Source organism: Gopherus evgoodei, chromosome 7 (assembly GCF_007399415.2).
Source record: "Gopherus evgoodei ecotype Sinaloan lineage chromosome 7, rGopEvg1_v1.p, whole genome shotgun sequence".
NCBI lineage: Eukaryota > Metazoa > Chordata > Testudines > Testudinidae > Gopherus > Gopherus evgoodei.
This window is the reverse complement of record NC_044328.1, coordinates 78,586,516-78,610,843: the sequence shown is the minus strand read 5'-3', so window position 1 is coordinate 78,610,843 and position 24,328 is coordinate 78,586,516. Positions and strand designations below refer to the sequence as shown.

Here is a 24,328-nt window from a genome sequence, read left to right as displayed (position 1 = left end):
AAGGCCTGTCCCTCTAGTTAGCCCTAGGTGGCGCTGGCAGTATTAACAAAAAAGAGGCGGTGAACGTATATCGGCACAGGAACTGAATCTTTCATCCTGGGCTCTATAGGTTGGCAGAGGAAGGGACACCACTCTCCATAGGCAGGATGTTGAATCTAGACACCTTCATCCTGGAAATCAGGCTTACATTTTTACTGGTGAGACTAATTAACCATTGGAACAATTTACCCACGGTCCTTGTGGCTTTTCCACCACTGACAATTTTTAACTCAAGATTGGCTGTTGGAAATGTTTTGGAGACGTTCTCTGGCCTGTGTCCTTCAGAAGGTGAGACTGAACCTCGGGCTCTCCGTGCCGCTCTGAGCATGGGCTTGCTTGGTCTTCAGCAAATCAGCTGTGTGACAGTGAGGCGCATGGGGAATCTCTGCCTCTGTGACATTGGCCATAGTCAGAGAGAGAAGTCACTGGTCTGCATGGCACTTCATCTCACTGTAAGATAGTACAGGTCTGTGCAGCTTAGCCTGTCCCCTTCTCGCCTCTGTGGGGAATCCATGCCAGCAGGAGCGGCGCCAAGGTTTCTGAAGCCCTAGGCGGACGGCCACTTCGCCGCCCCCGGGGTCCCGGTAGACCTACCACAGTAATGCTGGCAGACGGTCCGCTGCTGGAAAGGCTCCGGTGGAGCTGCCGCATTGATGCTAGCGGGCGGTCCGCTGGTCTAAAGGCACCGGAGCCTTTAGATCAACGCACCGTCCGCCGAAATAACTGCGGCAGCTCCACCGGAGCCTTTCCAGCAGCGGACCATCTGCTGGCATAACTGCGGTAAATCCATCGGACCTGCGTGCCAGCCCCCCCCCCCCGCAAAATGGCGCCCCCCAAAAATTCTGGTGCCCTAGGCCATTGCCTAGGTCGCCGAAATGGTAGCGCCGGCCCTGCATGCCAGGAGGTGTGACCATCACTGTTTTTTCTGCAGGTGCCCGTTCCCAAGCCCATGCTACCGAGTGCTTGGGCGGTCTGGATGATGGGGAACTTTTAGCCCCGGGGGCAAGGGCCAACGTTAGTGGCTTGCTAATCCCTAGCCTGTGCCTTGCGAGCCAGGTGGAGGAGGCTGCACAGAGTGGGGTGGAGCAGCCAACCAGTGTTACCAGCCCCCCCCACCCACCGAGGCTCATGGGCCGGGCTCTAGCTGCTCTGGGGGATGCACACGTTACTGTTCCGCACATATTAAACTCTTGCACCACTGAATGGAGTTCAAATACCTGCCGGCTGAGTCGCCGCTTCTGCAGCTGCTTCCCCATGACCTAGCAGGGTCCCGCACTCCAGCTCTCCTGCCCCAGCCCCACCCTGGCTGGGCCCTCCATCCCCGGGGCCACTCCTCACCGGTTGCGGATGCTGACAGTCCAAGGTGAGTTCCCGGGGCGTCCCCCAACTATACGGCCCTTCAGCTGGACGCGTTCTTCCCTCTTTCCGCACTCGGCAAAGACCACATTATCTGCAAGCACAGGGAGGATGAGGACAGTACTCAAGGACCCGGGCCGGCAACAGGCTCAGCAAGAGCTCCGCAAAGCCTCCCCCCCGCCCCAGCGAGAGACAGATGGCCATGGTGCACCTGGTGATCTGGCTCGAGCCCCAGTTCTGAGACGGAGGTGGGGGGGGGGGTCAGTGATTTCCCTACACCCCCCTTGAATTTCCCCACGCCCCCCTTGAATTTCCCCAACACCCCCCCAGTTTTGTGAGCTAGTTACATACCAATTCAGTGACTCTTAGGAAATCTGAATTTAAACTGAAACATTAATGCACACTTTAAAAGCTTATACAGTGTATGATAAAATATGTGTATCTGAAAAAGTATAATAGATTTGAAAAGTAGGAACATAGATTAGCTTCCTTATACAGCTGAATGATGTCAGTGCATTCATTTCGGTGAAGTGGGCCAACCTAATAATTTCATATGATGATTTGTAAGCAAAGTCTAAATGAGCTCTCCCTGACAGCAAGTGATGAGCGGGGGCAGCGGGGAAAGGCTTCAGGGCCAGATTATATTTACATTCATACCTAATCTACCTAGGTATCCAGCAAACAGAGCTGTGTTGTCTAAGTGATAGATTTTGGCTGGGGTTGGGTTACAAACCACTTGAATGTGGGGGGAATGGGGAATGAAATGTTGTTCTTATTGTATGAGTAATGGGCAGTAGAACTGTAGCCTGTGATGATTTGAAGGCATCAAGAGAGAGGGTAGGCCCTGTCCCTCTCCACTATTTAAAGACAGAGATGATTAGGCTCCAGAGATAGTCTTTTGTTCTGTTAAGTGACCACTGCAGCTGAAATCAGTGACAGTACTTAGTCCTGTTGTGGGGAGAGTGTACCTGTGGGTAGAGTGTTTTTGTATAAGGGACAGCCCAGACTGCACTAGCAGCGAGCTGAGAGCTCAGCTGAAATCACTGAGAGCTGGTGGACCCTCAAGAGACCAACTCGCAGAGGTCACAGTGGCAGGTGGCAGCCGGCAGCTGAAGGTGACTGCGCAGGGCCACTGGCAACAGAATGGTGGAGTGAACGGTGGCACAACGAACAGACATGGCAAGAGCGAACAGTGAGCAGCTGGAGGAACAAGCAAGGTGCCTTCTTGTCCCCCACCTGGAAGGTGTACTCATGTGAAAGCACCTCTGAACTCTGAGTCTACTTTCCACTAACCAAGGACAACACTGGTGAGTGGAGTGCGGTGGAGGGAAAAGTGAGGGGCATGTTAAGAAAACATTTGTTTGTTGGACTATATTTTAGTCACTTTACTCCAGAATGCTAGGTTTGTGACTGGGAATGGAAACGTATATAAATATGTTTCCTAGTAGGCCAAGATTTTTAAAATGCATTATTTGCCAAGGTTGTTATCTCACATTGTTTTTATCTTGGGAGGTCATTATGTTGGGGAGTTTCTGTAATAAACATTTTTATTATTATAATTAATTTTTACATAAGAATGATCATACTGGGTCAGACCAATGGTCCATATAGCCCAGTACCCTGTCTTACAACAGTGGTCAAGGCCAGGTGCTTCAGAGGGAATGAACAGAACAAGTAATCATCAAGTGACCATCCCCTGTTACCCATTCCCAGCTTCTGGCAAACAGGCTAGGGACACTCAGAGCATGGTGTTGCATCCTTCCCCATCCTGGCTAATAGCCACAGATGGACCTGTTCTCCAGGAATTTGTCTAGTTCTTTTTAAAATCCTGTTATAGTTTTGGTCTTCACAGCATCCCCTTGCAGAGTTCCCTGGGTTGACTTTATATTGTCTGAAGAAGTACTTCCTTTTCTTTTTTTAAAATCTGCTGCCTATTAATTTCATTGGGTGACTGCTAGTTCTTGTGTCATGTGAAGGATTAAATAAAATTTCCTTATTCACTTTCTTTGCACCAGTCAAGATTTTGTAGACCTCTATCATATCCCCCTTAGTCATCTCTTTTCTATGCTGAAAACTCCCAGTCATTTTAATCTCTCCTCTTGTTTCATACCCCTGATCATTTTAGTTGCCCATCTCTGTACCTTTTCCAATTCCAATATATATATATTTTTAGGATGGGTGACCAGATCTGCACACACTATTCAAGGTGTGCACGTACCATGGATTTATATAGAGGCAATATGATATTTTCTGTCTTATTATCTATCCCTTTCTTAATGATTCCCAACTTTGTTTGCTTTTTTGACTGCTGTTGCACATTGAGTGGATGTTTTCAGAGAACTATCCAAAATGACTCCAAGATCTCTTTCATGAGTGTTAACAGCTAATTCAGATGCCATAATTTTGTATGTATAGTTGAGATTGCTTTCCAATGTGCATCACTTTGCATTTATCAACATTGAATTTAATTTGCCATTTTGTTGCCCAGTCACCGAGTTTTGTGAGATCTCTTTGTAGCTCTTTGCAGTTTGCCTGGGACTTAACTATCTTGAATAGTTTTGTGTCATCTGCAAATTTTGCCATCTCACTGTTTACCCATTTTTCCAGATGCATATGTTGAATAGTACTGGTCCCAGTACTGACCCCTTCAAGAATACCACTATTTATCTCTCTCCATTCTGAAAACTGATAATTTATTCTTACCCTTTGTTTCCCATCTTTTAACCAGTTACTAATCCATGAGAGGAGTGCCCTTTTATCCCATGATAGCTTACTTTTCAAAAGTCAATTTTTTTTTTAGCAATCTTGATCTGTTATGTGTTTTGGTGTAACTTGCTTTTTCCTTATGTTAAATTTGCATAATCCTAACAAAACGTTTAGTTTATTCATATCTCTTTTTTATATCTCATTGGTCCTGACACCCCCCTGTAAATTCGAACACTCCCCTACCCTAATTTCAATTCCTGGGGAAACCACTGGGGGGGGGGGCTCTCTGGCCTCACTCATGAGCACTCCCCGCCTCCAGGCTGAACTGCTTCCACCTGCCCCAATCCTGACACAGAGATGGGGTGGGGGTTATCTAGGGTCTCTGTGGCCTCAGCTCGTGAGCACTCGCGTCAGGCTAAACTACCACCACTGGCCCCAGCACCCAGACTCTGGCCACAGATGGCAGTCTTTACCTACAGTCTCCAGGATGGATGGTGTCTTGTCACCTGCTGGGGAAACAAATCAGAGGCGATGAAAGTCAGTTGCCCCAAGATGTGGGTCAGAGTACATGAGCTGAGTCTGGATGGTGTAAGGCCTGGGGACTGGCCAAAGCACAGCTTGGGGTTGTGCTGGAGAGCGGCACCATCCTGGGGCTTCATTCCCTCAGCCCTCAACCCAGCTCCCCTCCCCCCACTTTGCTGATTAAATCTTTTGAAAACACCTCCGGGTTTCCAGAGCAGTGGTGCCGGAGAAGCCGGCATTCTGGGATGCGCCTAGCACCACCACACTGGTACTGAGCCACTCTATAGTTGCATCCCTGGAGTGGGGGTGATTAAGTCCTTAATTGCACCCCTTTACCTCTTCCTCACTGCACCCCACCTCCACCGAGCACCTTCTGGCTCTGGCCTGTCCCCACACGAATAGCCCCACCTGCCTGACACAGGCACGACTGGGTACCTGGAACTCACAAAGCAGTCTAAGCATGCTTGGGGCCACTTGGGGCCCATCCATCTGCCAGGCCAGAGCCCAGGTCTGCTTTGAGCAGACTCAGATCCACATGCCGAACACCGGGTGGCCAGGGCTGCCTCTGCTGTGGAGAAGGCCCCTGGAGGACTCAGCCCAGTTTGTGGGCTTGCAGATGTGGCCCTATCATGGCCCTGCCCCTCATCAGTGTGGGGCACTGGGACAACAGAAGGCTAGGCCACAGGACAGCCAGGCACAGGGGAGCCAGGCCACAAGCTCACTGCATTTTCTCAACTCAGCAAGATTGCGTTGGTCCCCAGAGAATATGAGGTGGGGCAGCGGCCACGGGACTGAGCTGTCTCCTCTGTGTGCCAGACACCCACCGCAGGGCTTGATGGCGCAGTAATCAAACTGGGTGCTGGGGTCCATGGTGTAGCACCAGGGCCCGTGGCTGTCGTTGTCGGGGTTCCGGCAATAATTCTCCTCCAGCCTCATGGCGGGGAACATGGCGGGAGAGATCCTGGGAGGCGGTAGTGCAGTCAGCCCTGAGTCCTTCCTCTCTCTGCTGCCCCTCAGCAACCACCCCTCAGCCCTCCCCCTGCCGCCTCCTCAACACCCCCTGTTGCCCTGGTTTCCCTCTATCTCCCTTACGCTTCAACCTTTTCATACCTCTCATCCCTCATGCCAACACTCCCCATAACATTCCCCCCGGAGGTGGGAGCATTTCCCACTGCCCTTGGCCCTGCTGCTCGCCTTGACCCAGGCTCCATGGCAGGGTCACATGCCTAGGTTCCTGGGCCCAGTGCAGACACCTCCCCGCTGGGGACCTCTCCCAGTGGCTGTGGAGGCCATTGTTGGAGACCCTGCACTCACTGGGGTGTGTGGGGCGAGCCTGCTGACCACTTCTGGCAAGTGATGCCCTTCCGGGTCTTGCTGATCTTGCCTCTGTACAGTTCACCATTTCCCTGGTAACAGTCTGGGGGTGAAGAAAGGGAAATAGCTGTTACCGGGTGTGCACAACTCCCCCACCCCCTCCAGCTCCCTGGCCCCCATCCTCACCATGACATCTCCCTCGGGGACTATCCTGGTACCGCTGACCTAGTCCTCCCTCCCCTGCTCTTCACTCAGACCCCCCATACTGCCAAGGAGGTAACATACACACTATGTTCTGTTATTATGCAGTTGCTCCTGGGCACTGGGTTGTGGATACTCATTTGTTATGGTATTGTTGCTCCAGGGCACTGGGCTACACGCTCTGGTTTGTTAGTTTAGGGTCGCTCCTGGACATTGGTCTGTGCGCACTGATCATAGAATAATAGAAGATTAGGGTTGGAAGAGACCTCAGGACATCATCTAGTCCAATCCCCTGCTAAACACAGGCCCAAACCCAACTAAACCATGCTGGTCAGGGCTTTGTCAAGCCAGGCCTTAAAAACCTCTGTGGCTGAAGATTCCGACACTTCCCTAGATAATCCATTCCAGTGCTACCCCACCTTTGTAGTGAAATGTTTTTTCCTATCCTACCTAGACTTCCCTCACTGCTACTTGAGACCTTTATGTCGTGTTCTGTCATCTTCCACCACTGAGCGCAAACTAGCTCCAGCCTCTTTGGAACCCCTCTTCAGGTAGTTTAAAGTGGCGATCAAATACCCCAAACACGCTTCTCTTCCAGAGATTAAATAAGCCCAGTTCTCTCAGCCTCTCCTCCTACATCATGTGCCTCAACCCCCTAAAAATGTTTGTTGCCCACTGCTGGACTCTCCAATTTCTCCACATCCTTTTTGTTGTGAGTATTCCAAAACTGGATGCAATACTCCAGATTTGGCCCCAATAGTGCCAGCTAGAGAGGTTATAATCACATCCCTCTATCTGCTGGCAATGCTCCTACTAATGCAGGTCAATATGCCGTTAGCCTTCTTAGCAACGAGGGTACACTGTTGACTCATATCCAGATTCTCGTCCACTGTAATCCCCAGGTCCTTTTCTGCAGAACTGCTGCTTAGACAGTTGGCCCACAGCCTGTAGCAGTGCATGGGATTCTTCTGTCCTAACTTTCCAATTTAACTAGCTCAAGATGGCCTCTATCCCTACCTTCCAGCCTATCTACCTCTCCCTGCAGCTGTCATTGATGAACTTGCTGAGGATGCAATCCATCCCATCCTCCAGATCATTAATGAAGATGTTGAACAAAACCGGGTCCAGAACAGACCACTGGGGCACTCCGCTTGATACCAGCTGCCAGCTAGACATCAAGCCATTGATCACTACCAATTAAGCTCGACGATCTTGCCAGCTTTCTAGATATCTAATAGTCCATTCAGCCAATCCATACTTTTTTAATTTGATGGCAAGAATACTGTGGGATACTGTAGGAAAAGCTTTGCTAAAGTCAGGCTATAGCATGTCTACCACTTGCCCCATATCCACAGAGCTAGTTATCGCATCATAGAATGTAATCTGATTGGTCAGGCATGACTCTCCTTTGTTGAATGCATGTTGACTGTTCCTGATCACCTTTATCTTTGCCAAGTGCTTCAAAATAGATTCCTTGATGAGCTGCTCCATGATTTTTCTAGGAACTGAGGTGTGGCTGACTGAGGCGAGGTCTGTAGTTCCCAGAATTCTCATTCTTCCCTTTTTTAAAAACGGGAACTATATTTGCCTTTTTCCAATCATCCAGGACCTCCCCCAAGCGTAAAAAAGTTTTCAGATATAATGGACAGTGGCTCTGAAATCACATCAGCCAAGTCCCTCAGCACTCTTGGATGCATTACATGGACTTGAGCATGTCCAGTTTTTCTTAATAGTCCTTTATTTGTTCTCTCACCTCTTCCCCATACTGTGCTGCCCAGTACAGTAGTCTGGGAGCTGACCTTGTCTTTGAAGACAGAGGCAAAAGAAGCAAAGAGTACTTCAGCTTTTTCCACATCATCTGTCACTAGGTTGCCACCCCAATTCAGTTGCAAACATACCTGTAGAAACCCTTCTTATTTCCCGTCACGTTCCTTGCTAGCTGCACCTCCAGTTATGCTATGGCCTTCCTTATTACTTCCCTGCATACTCAAGCAATATTTTTATAATTCTCCCTAGTCATCTGTTCAAATGTCAATTCTTGGAAGCTTCCTTCTTGTGTTTAAACTCACTGAGGCTTTGCCCCAACTTTCCTAGTGCCGTGCGCAGGGCCTCCACTCCAGCCCCGCTTCTTCCTGCCCCTGCCCAGCTCGGCCACCAATTCCCAACAATCTGCAGTAGGCCCAGGAAACTCCACTCACTGGCTGTAGAAGTGCAGAAATGCGGCCCCAACCCCCGCTGCCTGTGAGTGCTGGGGGGTGGTTTCCCCAAGCAAGCCCCGCTTCCCTCCCCTGGGGCCCGCTCCTTGCCCTCTCCCCTTCCCCCCCACCCACAGAGGCTTGCCACCCCATAGGGGGGCTGAGTAGGGCCCCATAATATCTAGGGACAGCCCTGTACCCAGGTTGCCACCTCCATCAAATTCCCCTACCAATTCTTCCCTGTTTGTGAGCAGTAGTCAAGAGAAGCACAGCCCTTAATTGGTTTGTCCAGCTGCACTTGCACCAGGAAGTTGTCCCCAGTGCACTCAGAAAATTTACTGGATTGTCTGTGCACTGCTGTATTGGTCTCCAGCAGATGTCAGGGTGATAGAAATCCCCCATGAGAACCAGGGTCTGTGAGCTGGAAACCTCTGTTAGTTGTCTGAAGAAATCCTCATCCTCCTGGTCTAGTGGGCTATAGCAGATGCCCACCACGACATCACCCTTATTGCTCTGACCTCTGAACTTAGCCAAAGACTCTCAACAGGCTTTTCTCCAGTTCACATTGGTGCTCTGAGTAATCATATTGTCCTGTTACATATAGTGCAACTCCTCTACCTTTTCTCCCCCTTGTCCAATCCCATCATAGCATTAGTAGGAACATTGCCAGCAGATCGAGGAAAGAGATTGTTCTCCTCTATTTGGCTCTGCTGAGACCACTTCTAAAGTACTGTGTCCAGTTTGGGGAGCTCCCCCGCAACTACAGAAAGGATATGAACAAATTGAAGACAGTCCAGTGGAGGGCAAGAAAAATGATCATGCAGCTGGGCCGAATGACTTTCGAGGAGAGACTGAGGGAACTGAGTTTGTTTAGTCTGCAAAAGAGAAGAGTGAGGGGGAATTTGATGGCAGGCTTCAAACTACCTGATGTGGGGGTTTCAATGAGGATGGAGCAAGGCTGTTCTCAGTGGTGGCAGATGGCAGAACAAGGCGCAATGCTCTCAAGTTGCAATGGGGGCGATCTAGGCTGGATAGTAGGAAAGATGTTTGACTAGGAGGGTGGTGAAGCAATGGACTGGATTACCTAGGAAGGTAGTGGAATGTCCCTCCTTAAAGGTTTTTAAGGCCCAGTTTGAGAGAACCCTGGGTGGGATGATTTAGTTGGTTTAGGCCTGGCTTTGAGTGGGGGTGGGGGTGGACTAGATGACGTCCTGAGGTCTCTTCCAGACCTACTCTTCTATAGACCTCAGGAGGTCATCTATTCCAACCTCCTGCTCAAAGCAGGACCAATCCTCAACTAAATCCCCAAATCCCTAAATGGCCCTCTCAAGGATTAAACTCACAACCCTGGGTTTAGCAGGCCAATGCTCAAACTCCTGAGCTATCCCTTCCCTATGATTCTATGATAGTTCCCTGACTGTCCCAGGACTTCCAATTATGCCTAGTTCTTCTCCAGCCTTTTTGTGTTCGAGTACAGGCACCTAAGATAACTAGAACACACTAGTTGCTCATTGTAGTGTTGCTCCTGGCCACTGGGCTATGGGTACCAGTTCTTGTAGGGTTACTCGGGAGCACTGGACTGTGACAACTGGTTTATTGTCTCCTCCCTGCCAGGGCAGTCCTCACCCTCCACCTCCACCTCGTCGGTGCAGCGTTTGATCTGGAAGCAGAAGGCGACGCGCATGCTGGGCAGGCTGGTGAAGCACCAGGGGGCCTCTGAGCCATCAGGGTTCCGGCAGTAATTCTCCCGTAGGTCCCTGGCAGACACACCAGCTCAGATTGGGAACATCACAAGCAAGGGCACAGCGTCCAGTGGCTGCCAGCCCCCATCATGGGAGCCACGGCTCTCCCCCTCACAGACACGCCAGGAGCAGGCAGGCCCTCTGCAAGTTTGGTGCCACCCAGGGCCGGCGCTTGCATTTAGGCGGCTTAGGCAATCGCCTAGGGCGCCAGCATTATTAGGGGGCTGCATTTTGCCGGAGGGGGTGGCAGGTGACTCTGGTGGAGCTGCCGCAGTGGTGCCTGCGGAGGGTCGGCTGGTCACGCGGTTGCGGTGGACCTCCTGCAGGCACGACTGCGGCAGCTCCACTGGAGCTGCGGGAGCAGCCGACCGTCTGCAGGCAGGACTGTGGAGCCGGGGGACCATTGCGAGGGGCAGCAAAATGGCCGTGCACCTAGGGCGCTCAAACCCCTAGCGCCGGTCCTGGCGCCACCCCATCTGGGCCGGGGCCACGCCTGTCTCAGGCCCTGCAACCACAGAACCTGCGAGCCCTGCCTAGCCTCACACCACACTCCTAGCCCTGCCCGGTTCCTCCAGCTGGCTCCCACGCTGTGACTCCCAGCTGCAAAGCCAGCCCCTCCTGCCCAACTTCAGCCGGGGGATTGCTGCAGCCATCAGACCGATGTCTACATTGCCACAGTGGGCGCCTGCAACACAAAGGAGTTGAGCCAGGGAGTCTGGACGTCGTCAGCTCAAGCCAAACCAGCACAGCCAGCCAGGACCCTGGGTGTTTATTCGGGCAGCTAGAGCAGTGTGCACTGGTGCCGGCCCTCATCTTGGGAGGAACAGATAACCCCTACCCAGGTACCCCCCCAAGAACCTCTGGCAACACCTTCCCCCAGCTAGCCCCCCCGGGACCCCAGTGACTCCCTCCTCCAGGTAGTTCCCCGGGACCCCAATTAGCCTCCAGGGGCCACCCAGCAATCCCTACTGAGATGCGCAGTAAATTTTTCATCCTGTGAGCAAGGCCTCCGCCTCCCGTGCCCTTAACGTCCAGCATATACACCTCTAGCAGCGCCTCCCTCCCCCTACCAGTTCCATCGCCTACTTGCACTCGTATTCCTCGGGCCGGAAGTGGTGCCGGTGGGGGGTCTGGGCGTCCCAGCGCTGGCAGGGGATTCCTGACGTGGTGACGTTCACCTTGCCCCGGTAGCCTTCGCCTTTGTGCTTGAAGCAGCTGGTGGTGGTGTCTGCCACTCGTGGGCTTTTCTCTGCTTCTGTGAATGTGGGCAGCGGGAAAGGCCAAGCCTCAGTGGTGGCTGGCTTGGGAGCACCAGGGAGCAGGGAGGAGTGGTGTATGTTGTGGGTGTGGGCACTGGGACAGCTTTCACCCTAGCACCAGCCCGATGACCAGGGGACTGGTCACGCTGCACACTCTTCGCTGGCAGGGTCTTGCCATGTGCTCAGTACTGTGAGCCAGAGGCTGGACCTCACGGGCTCTCTGAAGTACCCCTAAGGACATGGAACATGTTCCTGAGTGCCAGAGGGTAGGTGTTGTGCCAGGGGTTGGGGGTCTTATCCCCTGCACTGGGGCACAGCAGAGAGCAGTGTTGGGCAGCGGCAGCAGGCGGGGCCTTGGCCAGGAAAGGTCTGTCATGGCTACATGACTTGACTCCTCTGAGGCATGGTAGTAGCGATCTGGGCAGTGCAGCATGGGGTGTCACTGCCAAATGGCTAGGCCTCACACCATCAGGGACCAGAGCCCTACTGGACACTTCAGCGTGAATCTCAGTGATGTTAAGCGATGATACGGACATAGCAGTATGGGAAACACATCCCACACATGCCCTTTGGCACCCACAGCACACCACATCACTTACTGCATTTGCGGAGGTGGCAGTATTCCCGCTCCCGGGCAGGATCTGTGGTGTAGCACCAGGGGCCCACGGAGCTGTCAGGGTTGCGGCAGTAATTGTCATCCAGATCCTTCTCAGGGTATCTGGGTGGGATAGGGAGGAGGCGAGGGAAAGAGGTGAGGGAAACCTTGATATTTACAAAGCCATGTTCAGCTCCTGTCCTGGTACGAGAACTTCTGGGATGTGCTCTCTCCCTGCTCGGACCCCTCCTAGGAAGAGTGTTTTCAGTGAGGCCCCCAGACTGACCCTGGGCAGTGACCAGCCCTGTTTGGGGGACATGTTACCCACAGAATCTCAGTGCTAGGCCCTGCTTGAACATGGCGGTGGGGTTGGGCAGTGCCAAGAATGCTCCTCTGCAGGTGGTACTGCCAGCCTGGAGGCTCAGCACTGGCAGCAGAGACGGTCTCTGCTTGTGCCAATCCCACTCCAGAGTGCCATGTTCCCAGGCTGGTCTGCATTCACTGCAGGGCCTCTGCAGTGCTGGGGGCTCAGGCTTCCAAGGCCCTAGGAATTAATGGGCAGCAACCAGTGATCCCGGGGAACACTCTGCTCTTTACAGCGTGCTGAGATGCCCCCCCACTACCCAGCCCTACTCCCTCCTGAGGCACCCCCCCCATTCCAAACTGAGAACATCCTGCCAGGGATGAGCAATCCCGGCCCCAAGCAGGGCGGGCTGGTACTTGTGGGGATGGTATGGATGCTTGTGGGGGTGCTGCAGGTCCCAGCGCTGGCACTCCCGCCCAGATTCCGTGTGGTCCACAAGTCCCCGGTAATCTTCCCCATTACACAACACGCACATGTCTGCAACAGAGAGGCATGCTTTAGGCATGGAGCGAGGCAGGGGACATGCAGGCTGATAGCTCTGGGCCTCTACCAGCTATGCAGGTGGGACTCGGGGACACTGAACCCAGAGAATTCACGGCATTCCCCAATCCTCCCAGCTCTGCCCCCAGGAGAGTCCCCCACATTGCAGACAGTCACCCAGCAGACTAATGCCAGGCAAGGGTTTGTGGGTAGAACCCTGGATCCTGCACATCTGTGCATGACGGCGTGCAGGGGTGCTAGGGCATGTGCGGGCTGGGTGCTGGTGCACAGGCACCAGCTGTCAGTTGGGGAGTGAGGGGCTTTCCCGCCTTCACACAGAGGGGGGGTGAGGTGTCTGATCGTTGCCCGTGGGCGATGACTATTCCATGAATGAGGGCATAGATGTCAAGTCTGTGGGTTCTCTCGGTCTGGGGCATGAATGGACAAAAATAGTGGTTGCTCAACATACATCGGCCACAGCTGTTCCACTCATGCTCATCAGATAATGGGGAACACCCCCGTCAAACAGCTGAAGTGGGTGGTGCCACTGCCAAACTGCTGTTTGGTGTTTGTGGGGACCTAGGAGAGGGTGGATAGTGGTGGGTGTGTGGGAGCCTAGGGAAAGGAGCAGAGTGGAGGCAGGAAGCCTGAGTGGGCTTGAGCCTCAGGTGAAATGGGGTGAAACATCCCCTGGGAAAAGGAAAAGTCGGCACCTGTGCTTGGGAAAGGGGGGTTTAACTCACCATCTTCACACTTCTTGATACCACAGCTCTGGTGCCGGACGGCCGGGTCCGTGGTATAGCACCATGGACCCCGCTCATCTCTGTCTGGGTTCCGGCAGTAGTTCTCCTCCAGGCCGTTCCGCAGAGAGGGCGAAAACCTGCTGGGACACAGAGCGCAGGGAACTGGAATGGTTTCAATGACTGGGGCCCTGTCAGCACTCAGGCCAGGGCTACATTACAAACCTAGGTCAATGCAAGTGGCCTGGCAGAGACTCGGGCTATATCTACACTATAGGCAGATTGTTGCTCTGGTGATTGATGCACCAGGGTCAATTTAGCAGGTCTAGTGAAGACCCACCAAATCAACTGCAGCTAAATCTCTGGTCAACCCCCATACTCCATCCCTTACGAGAACATAAGATAAGTCAACGGGCGAGTGTCTCCCATCAACCCAGTGCGATCTAGACCCCACAGTTAGTTGACCTTAGCTACGTCGACTCCTAAGCTATGTCGACTAACTCACTTCGGTAGTATACACACAGCCTGAAAAGTTAGGCATATGTCTGCCTCGCATTTGCTTCCAGCGGTTGTAAGAACCCCATTACACCAGCCGAGTAAAATTGCCTCACAGAGTAGGGTATGTGACACTCTGTGCCCAAAAGCAACACCCTGATACCCCCCATATTCACCACTTTCAGATAATTATGCTACAAAATGAACCTTTGTACAAAGTGAGCCTTGTGAGGTAGAATTCTTGTTGAATCGTATGTGGAGTTATTAATTTTGCTATGTGTATGTCACTGAAAGATGCTATAAAGTTGGAAACATCTATAACTAGCCTTTCAGCTACACCAATGAAGAAACTAGATAATGCTAATGGCCCATTAAAGACAATGGACCATGGAAAAAGTTTGTTCTCACCAGTGAGTGCCTCAGCCAGCCTATGGATAATGGTGGCTATGAGTCAGCAAGACATGCAAGGACATGTTACCAGACCACATGACACTAAACTCAATTTTGGAACTTGCATTTTTCCACAGTATTGATAAATGCAAAGTAATGAACATTGGAAAACATAATCCCAACCATAAATATAAAATTATGGGGTCTAAATTAGCTTTTCTCCCTCAAGAAAGAGATCTTGGACTCATTGTGGCTAGTTCTCTCAAAACATCCACTCAATGTGCAGGGGCAGATAAAAAAGCTAACAGACTGTTGAGACTCATTAAGATAATAAGAGAAAATATCATATTGCCTCTAAATAAATCCATGGTACGTCAGAGCTTGAATATTGCATGTAGATGTTTTCGCCTCATCTCAAAAAAGATATATTGGAATTGGAAAAGATTTAGAAAAGGGCAACAAAAATGAGTAAGGTTATGGAACAGCTACCGTATGAGGTGCGATTAATAAAACGGGACTTTTCTTGTTGGAAATGAAATGATTTGGGGGAGTTATGATACAGCTCTGTATCATGACTGGCCTAGAGAAAATAGATAAGGAAGTTTTGTTTACACCATCTCATAACACGTGAACTGCGAGGGGGGAGGGCACCAAATTAAATTAATAGGGGCAGGTTTAACGCAAACAAAAAGAAGTATTTCACCACACAATTCACAGTCAATCTGTGGAAGTGTTTGGCAGAGGATGTTGTGAAGGACAAGACTATAACAGGTCTCAAAAAATAATTAGATAAATTCATGGATGGTAGTCCACCAACAGCTATTAGGCAGTATGGGCAGGGATGGTATAGAATCATAGAAGGTTAGAGTTGAAAGAGACCTGAGGAGGTCATCTAGTCTAATGCTTTGCTCAAAGCAGGACCAGACCCAACTAAATCATCCCAGCCAGGGCATTGTCAAGCTGTACCTTTAAAAACTAACTCCTTAGATAACCCATTTCACTGCTTCACCACCCTCCTAGTGAAATAGTTTTTCCTAACATCCAACTATAGCGGGGTGGTCACCCCAGTCCTGCTGGGAGGGGTTAAAAACAGCCCTAGAGAGGGCTATACCTGGGGAATGGCTGATTGGGAAAGAAGCCTCAGCTGGGTCCATGCCCCAATTAGGGCCCACCTGACACTTATAAGAGCCCATTGGGCCTGGAGCAGAGAGTCTCTGTCTCTATCGGGACAAGGGCTTGGCTGCTGGGAAGCTGAACCATGTCGCAGAAGTGGAGCTGGGCTGGTGAAAGACCAACCGAGCTGGAGAAATCTCCGGCCTGGAAAAAAATCCCAGGCTTCAGGCTTGGTTAAGGCCGAAAGGTACTGGGATGGCAACGGGGCAGCCCAAGGATAGGCAGAGGCAACAGGTACACAGCCTCCTTGTCAATGATGAGTGGCACATATACTGCAGTCTTCCCAGTGAGTGTTGGGTGTGGGCGGTCCTCAGGGGCGGCTCCAGGCACCAGCAGACCAAGCGCATGCCTGGGGCAGCAAGCATGGGTGGGGGGCGGCCTGCAGGTCGCCATGAGGGCGGCAGTCAGGCTGCCTTTGACAGCTTGCCTGCGGGAGGTCCGCCGGTCCCGCGGGTTCAATGGCAATTGGGCGGCGGACCTGCCGAAGCTGTGGAACTGGTGGACCTGCCACAAGCAGGCCGCCGAATCCATGTTACCAGAGGACCTCCCAGAGGCACGCCGCCAAAAGCCACCTGACTGCCATGCTTGGGGCAGCAAAATACATAGAGGCGCCCATGGGGCGGGGGCTAGATGGTAACTGGCAGTAACCAAAGACTCAGGCGAGGTGGGGAATAGGGGGTTGGGGGATTCCCCAAAGATGAAACCTGGCATAAGGGGAATCGAAGCTGGGATGGACACGGGGGGTGGGGCAGCAGCAAGGCAGGACATCGGCCTGCAGCGAGTGCCCTGTGTCAAAAGCGCTAATTCCCAGGGTGATAGAAAGGTGGTCACTAAACTTTATGGCATGGAGGGTAGGGATAAGATACAGCGGGACTTAGACAAGTTAGAGGATTGGGGCAAAAGAAACCTTATGAAGTTCAACAAGGACAAGTGCAGAATCCTGTATTTAGGATGGAAGAATCCCAGGAACTCCAACATACTAGGGAACGAATAACTAAGCAGCTGTTCTGCAGAAAAAGACCAAGGGGGTACATTGGAGGAGAGCTGGATATAAGTCGACAGTGTGCTCTTGTTGCCAAGAAGGCCAACGGCCTTTTCGGCTGCATAAGTAGGGGCGTTGCCAGGAGATCGAAGGACGTGATCATTCCCCTCTATTTGACATTGCTGAGACCTCATCTGGAGTACTGTGTCCAGTTTTTGGGCCCCACACTAGGATGTGGAAAAATTGGAAAGTGTCCAGCAGAGAGTAACAAAAATGATTCGCACATGGCTTATGAGAGGCTGGGGGAACTGGGATTGTTCAGTTTGCAAAAGACAAGAATGGGAGGGGGTTAAGCAGTGGAAAGGGTTCCTAAGGAGGCTGTGCTATCGCCTTTCTTAGAGGTTTTTAAGGTCATGCTGGGATGATTTATTTGGGAATAGGGGCTGCTTTGACCAGGGCTTTACAGTAGAAAACTTCTTGAGGTTCCTTTCAACCCTAATATTCGATGATTCTATAAGAAGTCATCGTCCCTTTACTCCCCCTCCCCCACTGCAGCTTGAGACCATTGCTACTTGTTCTGTCATCTGCACTCAATCATCTTTGGAACCTCTCCTCAAGTAATTTAAGTTTGCAATCAAATCCCACTAACTTTTCGCTTCTAAAGACTAAAAAAGCCCAGTTCCCACAGCCTTTTGTCGAACTTTGTGTCCCAACCCCCTTATCATTTTCATTGCCCTCCTCCCTTCATTGGTCCACATACTTCTTGTAATGGCCAACCCAAAACTCGATGCAATACTCCAGATGAGGTTTCACCAATGTCGAATAGAGGGGAATGATCACGTCCTTCGATCTCCTGGCAATGCCCAGTACTCCAGATGTGGCCTTGCTAGTGCCAAATAAAGGGGACTAATCACTTCCCGCGATCTGCTGCCAATACGCCTACTAATGCAGCTTTCTTGGCAAAAAGAGCACAGTGCTGACTCATATTCAGTTTCTCATCCACTGTAATCCCTAGGTCCTTTTCTACAGAACTGCTGCTTAGCCAGCCTGCAGCAGTGCATGAGATTCTTCCATCCTAATTGTAAGACTCTACACTTGTCCTTGTTGGACCCCACAAAATTTCCTTTGGACCAATCCTTCAATTTGTCTAGATCACTCTGGACCCTGTCGTTACCCTCCAGGTATCTACGTCTCCCTGCAGTTTAGTGTCATCCAGATCATTAATAAATCTGTTGAAGAAAACGGCTCCAGGACTGACCCCTGGGTTACTCAGCTTGATACCAGCTGCCAAATAGACATCGAACCATTGATCAGTACCCATTGAGCCGGACGACTTAGCCAGCTCTCTAGCCAATTTATAGTCCATTCAGCCAATCCATACCTCTTGAACTTGCTGCTAGACCATGTCAAAAACTTTGCCATAGTCAACATATATTGCATCCACTGGTTTCCCCATATCCGCAGAGCCAATTCTGTCATCAGAGAAGGCAATTAGGTTGGCTTGCCCTTGGGGAATCTATGTTGACTGTTCGTCATCTCTAAATGCTTCAAAATTCCTAGCCTCTTTTTGCCAGAAGTTGGGTGTGACGGGTTTGGTCACAGCAGTCCCCTTGGGACTGTCTCATGATTTACTGAAATTACATTGGAGCCTATTTTTCCTACCAGCTTGGGACTTCCAGACCCCTGCCTTGTTGAACCAGACATGCTAGACTGCTGCAACACAAACCCAGGGTCCGGGCTATACGCCGAAAGCTGCATGTTTAAGTGAAAACAGCCTTGCGGGTTACCTGACAGCAGCACCCAGACATCCAGCTCAATAAATCCGTTTTATTCTGTATAAAGCTTATACAGGCTAAAAAACTATTAAGGACCATCAGCTATACAGCTGACTCTTGTGATTCAGCAGGGACATGGCTGGGTAGGTTAGTTGGAAAAAAGAAAGCAGAAGCCACATGACACATTATCATCATATCAATTTTGTCTTCAATACAAAAATGTATTTTAATTGAAAAATTACACCCTCTGGGATAGTGGTGGAATTGTCTAATGAAATACAAAGCGAAGGAGTGTTTGTGAGAAGTGGGGCTACTATCACCAGTGCATGTCATTGGCTCCAAAGGTGGCCAAAAAGGAAGTGAAGGAACAGCATTCTACGTTCCTTTGCTCAGGCTCAAAAAGATGTAGTCTGTCTCCGTGTTGGTGACTGAATTGGCAGGGACAATGCTGGCCGTAACTGAGACATAGATCTGTGCCTAACTACCATGACAATCCTGTCTGAGTCATAAGACTTCTGGAAAAGGAATTGGCTCATCACATAGAAGAAATGATACTTGTACTGAACTATTGCTCTTAATACCAGGATTGACTAAGTTGGGTGTAATTACCGTAAAAGCCTGTAGGAGTGGTGAGCAAAGAGCTGGCAAAGTGGCAAAAAATGCTGACACAAAAAATACCAAGCTGGTTTAGATAGTCCTATCAGTGAACTGCACAGTTCGCAGCAGCACGAGGCCCAGAGAACAGGCAATGGCACAGTTCCATGGCTCTTATCTCTGAGCCATGAGACTCACTAGTGGCATTTCAATAGTGACAGTAATGGTAATATCCCAGTCCAGAAAAAAAATGTCCCTGCTTGCAGATTTCTGAACAGTTCTGTGTTTTTAAAGATGCAAGTGTTAGGAGGTGATTAATGGTGGTACATAATTACATGACAACGGCCCCACTATGCATTTTCAAATTCAAAATTATGTGGTAGACAGAGCAGGGGACTCTTGAATTTGACCCATGACTCCTGAGAAAGCAAAACTGAAGAAATAGAACTGCCAGTAAGGGTGTGTGTGTGCGCCACTTTAAGAAGAGACTCCAGGCTATGATGGCTATGGTGCAGAACAACCTTAGGAAAAAATCAGGAAGATCAGAAACACCGGTATTGTTCTTGGGTTTCATGCCTGGGGACCCGGGCAGTTGGGTCACAACATGCTTTCCTGACTTCTGGGCCAATCAAAGGTCTCCTGAACCGCAGGGCAGGTAGTTAGCACTGGGCCTCTGGAATGGGGGGTCCTTGTTCCTCTGGATCCTCTTGCCCGCCGGAGCTCTGGTGGGGGGATAGATGTCGATTTTCCACATAATCCAGGGAGTCACTGGATGGTTTAATCCTTCAGGGGCACAGGACTCTTGGTTCCAACCAGCCACGAAGATATTGTAATCCCGGGAGACTTGGCACTGAGGTAGTACTCCATGAGCTTAATGGCCTCGATCATGGTGTTAGGGTGATGCTGAAACACCACTTTCTTCCCACAGGGGGCAGGATCTGGACAAACTGTTCTAGTAGTACACGTTCAGCGACCTACACCCATATCTTTGCTTCTGATTTGAGCCAGCTCCAGCATCAGTCACACAGCTTCTCGGTGACGAGAAGTCTGTGCTACTCTGCTTAAGTACGGGGCCACCACTGCAGCCCATTGGTCTTGGAGCCACTGCGCTACCAGGGTCACCCATTCAAAAGTCTCTAAAAAAGCCTCAGGATCATTGTCCGGAGCAATTTTGGAAAGCCGGATAGAGGCAGGGTTAGGCAGCTCTGGTGGGCACGGGGTTGCAAAATGCAGGCCACCTGTTGGACCAACTGTTGTTGCTGCTGCTGCTGAGCTGCTAATTAACGAATTTCCTGCTATTGCTGTGTGGCCATCTGCTGCAGGAGTTGCTCTTGATGATGGATGCTTGTCCATTTCAGCAGCTGTTCCATCTCCATTCAAGGGCTTGGCACAGTGCTTTTTCTCCCTTTGTCTCTGTGACGCAGTAGGGAGCGGGGCAGACTAACCTGGTAATAGCATCAAAGAATCCTGTGGCACCTTATAGACCAACAGACGTTTTGGAGCATGAGCTTTCGTGGTTGAATACCCACTTCCTCAGATGCATGTATTCACCCACAAAAGCTCATGCTCCAAAACGTCTGTTAGTCTATAAGGTGCCACAGGATTCTTTGCTGCTTTTACAGATCCAGACTAACACGGCTACCCCTCTGATACTTAACCTGGTAATGTTGTTTAGTTTTACTGGGATTGTCTGCATTCGAGATGGGATGGGGAGATGACTTCACTTGAGGGGAGATACCTGAACCTGTAACCGAAGCGGGAGTTGGGCCAGGTGATCCCTTTGCCCGGAAACTGGACAAAGGCTAGCTGAGTGGGAGGAGAGTGAGTGACTAAGCTGGAGGTGGGGTCTTCAGACTTCAGTTGACTGGGGAATCGGATGAAACACCAAGGTTGAGGTCTAAACTCCCAACCCTCCCCCCATGAGGGACCTAACAGTGAGGTCCTGTTTATGCCTACAACTCTGGATTGGACTGTATTCTTGTCATCTAATAAACCTTCTGTTGTACTCTCTGACTGAGAGTCATGGTGAATTGCAGGAAGCCGGGGGTGCAGGGCCTTGTCCCCTCCAAAATCCGTGACAATCTCTTTCTTTTTTGGTTATCTTGTTTTAACTCCCTTCAGTGGGGATTAGGGTGATGCCCACATTCTCCATTTCTGATAGAGCTTTCAGTGATGGGCAGCCTAGTGGGTAGACTGTTGGTTACGGGCTGTTATGGTGTTGGCCTCTGTTGACTGTGTGTTGTGTGAATAAATACTCTTTTGTTGATTTAAGCCTGCTGCCCATTAATGTCATTTGGTGACCCCTCCTACAAGTTCTTCTGTTATGAGAAGTAGTAAACAACACTTCCTTATCTACTTTCTCAACATCAGTCATGATTATAGACCTCTGTCCTCTCTCCCCTTCGCCCTCTCTTTTCCAAGCCGTAACGTTCCAGATATTAATCGCTCTTCATACGGAACCATTTTTTCTAAAAGCTCTGCTCCAGAAAGTGTTTTGGAGCCAGTCTCTGGCTCGTATCCCTTCTGGTCTGGGCAGTTCTGAACCTTCCATCCATTTGGGAGGTCTCCAGCACATTTGCGAGGTACTAGTGCTCTTTGTGTAGGACTAATGGCAGATAGTCCCAGTTCTGAGAGCGGCAATAATGCTGTGCGATTAAGTATGACCATTTATAGCATTAATATTGCCACTGTTAGACAATTAGAACAAATTTTGTACAACGTATGTCACGAAACTTGTCAGTGGAAAACATGATTAGCTAAGTATGCCCGTACATATGCATTTGTGTATTTGAAGTTATTAATATTGTCTATTCATATATGTGTGTTCTCTTAATAACAGCCTCCAGATAAAATTTAAACTGATGTGTTGATGTCCCATCAAGAACACTTTATGTTGATGTCGCATGAATAACACTTAGCTCTCACAACGGGCTATAGAAGAAACTCCTTCCGCCCTGATAAAGCTTCCTGAAGAAGGAGGCTTCAACCAGAACGTGGGCTGTGGGTGATCCAGCATATAAGGACATGGGATATGCTCATGTAATCCAGGACTCCACCTTGGGTCAGGAACTTTCCGTGCACCTGGGCTGTGAGCTCTCTTCGAGACAGTAGATTTCCAGGCAAATGCCAGAGGATATAAAAGATCCCTCCGCTATCTCTATTTGGCCATCTATTTCCTGCCCTGATTCTCTGGACTGTGGCTTTACAATTCAAAGGAATATTTTGAATTATGGACTGAAGACTTTCCAATCTTTTGGAAGTTACCAGAGAGACTTTATAAGCCAGCGATCTGTTCTATCACTGCTACAGATCTGATATAAGGACTTTGTGATCAGTTATATATAGATGATCTGTTAACAGTAATTAATCCTCATCTTTTCTTTTATAATCAAACCCTTAGCTATTTAGATATTTAGTTACTACAGAATTGACCCTAGCATGGTTACTGGGTAAAATTTGGGTTATACATAGATCTATATGTGTGACTGATCGCTTTGAATTAAAAGGCCCCTTTGTTCGATGAAATTTTTTTTCACTCCTCATAGGTCACCACCCAGGCAGTGGACTCTAAGTGCTGTGATGCCTAAGAAGACTGTATCTTTCACTTACTGTTAACCAGTGTGGAGAGACTGAAGTTATTTTGATTACTGGCTTCATATATCTAATGACAAAACAACCACCAATATGGAGTGAGTCTGCCCTATTTCTGCACAGTCTGTGCTGAATTTGACCTCCTCAGTTGTGACCCACTGAGGCAAAGTGACAGAGGCGCAATTTACTCTGGACTCCCAGAGCTATCAACTCCTTCAATACCAGCCCAATGAGACGAGCAGTGTGCTGAGGGCAGGGCTACGGAGAATCTAGCCCCTTCCACCAGAGGCCCTCTGTTCCAGCCTGCCACACTGACTGGCTCGACCTGCTAGGCCGGCCCCAGTCACCTTGAGTTGCTGGCCGGCCCGAGCCTCCCTTGGCTACTCCAGCCCCGGTCACCAGCCTGAACCCCAAGCTCCAGGCCCCTGATTGGAGCTGTGTCTCCATTAGCTTCAGCGAAGAGGTGGAAGCGTGGGCGATGCCACAGCCTTGGTTAGGGGAGATAGCCTCCCCTGGACTTCGATACTCATTGGCCATATCACTGGGCCGGTAGGTGGCACTGCCCCATCATGGGAGTGCGCCAACACATTCCCAGCATGGCGTCGGCATTACCCTCACAGCACCTGTGATCATGGGGAAACTTCAGCCTCCACTGTTGACAGTTCTTCCCCTCCTCCGTCGTGGACCGCATGCCCCGGTAGCTCCTCCCATCTCCCCTAATGCAATTCTGCATATAATCTGTCGGTTAGAAGGGTGTCCTCATGAGCCCAGGGATGGGTGCCTTGTGGAGAATGTTTGCTGAGAGAGCAACCAGAGCTCAGCACGAGTGGCTCCTGTATCTCCGTACCAGCTCCAACCAGCAGTGCAGAACAGGTAGCCATCATTCCCGTAGTGAGCGTGCTGGAGCACTAGAGTGCTGGGGTAAAAACTGGGCAACTTCCCTGCAGTCGGGAGCCCGGACCAGGGCGCTCTAATCACAGAGTCAGACACTGGAGCACTGGTGGTTTGAGACTGGTAGGAGAGTGGTGCCTGTGGGGTGCATAGCTGGCCAGTTTGGGGCTTCAGGAGGTCACTGTCCTCAGAGAGGCTGGCACGGGGTAGGCTGGGTGGCAGGAGTCAATGTCTGTACTGCTGGAGCCCAGCAGCCTGGCAGCTGTGAGAACGACTGGATGTGTTTTCATATAACACAGCCGTAGATGTCTCCAGAGCGGCTGAGTGCCTGGTCTGGAAATGCTGCTGCCCTCACTCTGCCCTCTCACCTCTTCGCTCACTGCAAAACCACCAAGGCTTGGCTCATGGTAGGAAGCACCTAGCTGGCCAGACGAAGCAGCGGGATCTTGCAGTTAGGTTTGATCAGCCCGAGCTCAAACTGGGCGAAATGGGTGCTGAATGTGCCCCTGCTCTCTGCTGCCCCTGCCCTTCAGCCCTTGTCCTTGTCCCATACCCCCACCGCCCTACCCCTGGGACACCCTGCACTCCCCCTTGCCCTCACCCCCCCACCTCTGCCCCTGCCCCATTCTCAGTCCCCGCCCTACACCCCTGCCCCTCTAGCTCTCACCCCACGCCCTAATCCCTGCGCTCCTCCACCTCACTCCTGCTTGTCATCCTTCCCCCACCCCTCACCCTCACCCCTGTCGCCACCTGCCTTTCTTCTGGTAGAGGTCATAGTGGACGTTCCTCTTAATGTGGATGTCTGCCAAGTGCTGGGTCCATGGCAGTAGCTGGCAGCTATGGCGCTGGTGGTTGAAGTGAAAGGCCCTGAAGATCAAACCGAAGAGTCACATCCACACTGGGATAGGCCCCAAAGCCCCCAAC

The 24,328-nt window shown here is 50.7% G+C and overlaps 1 protein-coding gene and 1 long non-coding RNA gene across 5 annotated transcripts in view; one reads left to right on the top strand and one right to left on the bottom strand.

Annotated features, from left to right (window-relative positions):
• Positions 1–24,328, bottom strand: part of MST1 (macrophage stimulating 1) — a 52,658-nt gene that overhangs the window by 3,959 nt on the left and 24,371 nt on the right. Inside the window, exons 2-12 of one of the 4 annotated variants that reach the window (XM_030569171.1) lie at positions 24,159–24,271; positions 23,137–23,251; positions 13,517–13,653; positions 12,650–12,770; positions 11,934–12,052; positions 11,162–11,330; positions 9,960–10,090; positions 5,938–6,040; positions 5,448–5,584; positions 4,575–4,610; positions 1,378–1,489 (exon numbers count right to left, since the gene is read on the bottom strand). In XM_030569171.1, the coding sequence (XP_030425031.1) occupies positions 1,378–1,489; positions 4,575–4,610; positions 5,448–5,584; positions 5,938–6,040; positions 9,960–10,090; positions 11,162–11,330; positions 11,934–12,052; positions 12,650–12,770; positions 13,517–13,653; positions 23,137–23,251; positions 24,159–24,271 (1,293 nt within the window). Of the gene's footprint in view, positions 1–1,377; positions 1,490–4,574; positions 4,611–5,447; positions 5,585–5,937; positions 6,041–9,959; positions 10,091–11,161; positions 11,331–11,933; positions 12,053–12,649; positions 13,654–23,136; positions 23,252–24,158; positions 24,272–24,328 lie in introns of all 4 variants that reach the window. The other 3 variants (XM_030569170.1, XM_030569168.1, XM_030569169.1) reach the window with 3 other exon arrangements.
• LOC115654637 lies at positions 777–22,461 on the top strand. The gene is made up of 3 exons (XR_004001218.1): positions 777–819; positions 971–1,402; positions 21,762–22,461. It is a non-coding gene; the product is annotated as an uncharacterized LOC115654637 (long non-coding RNA).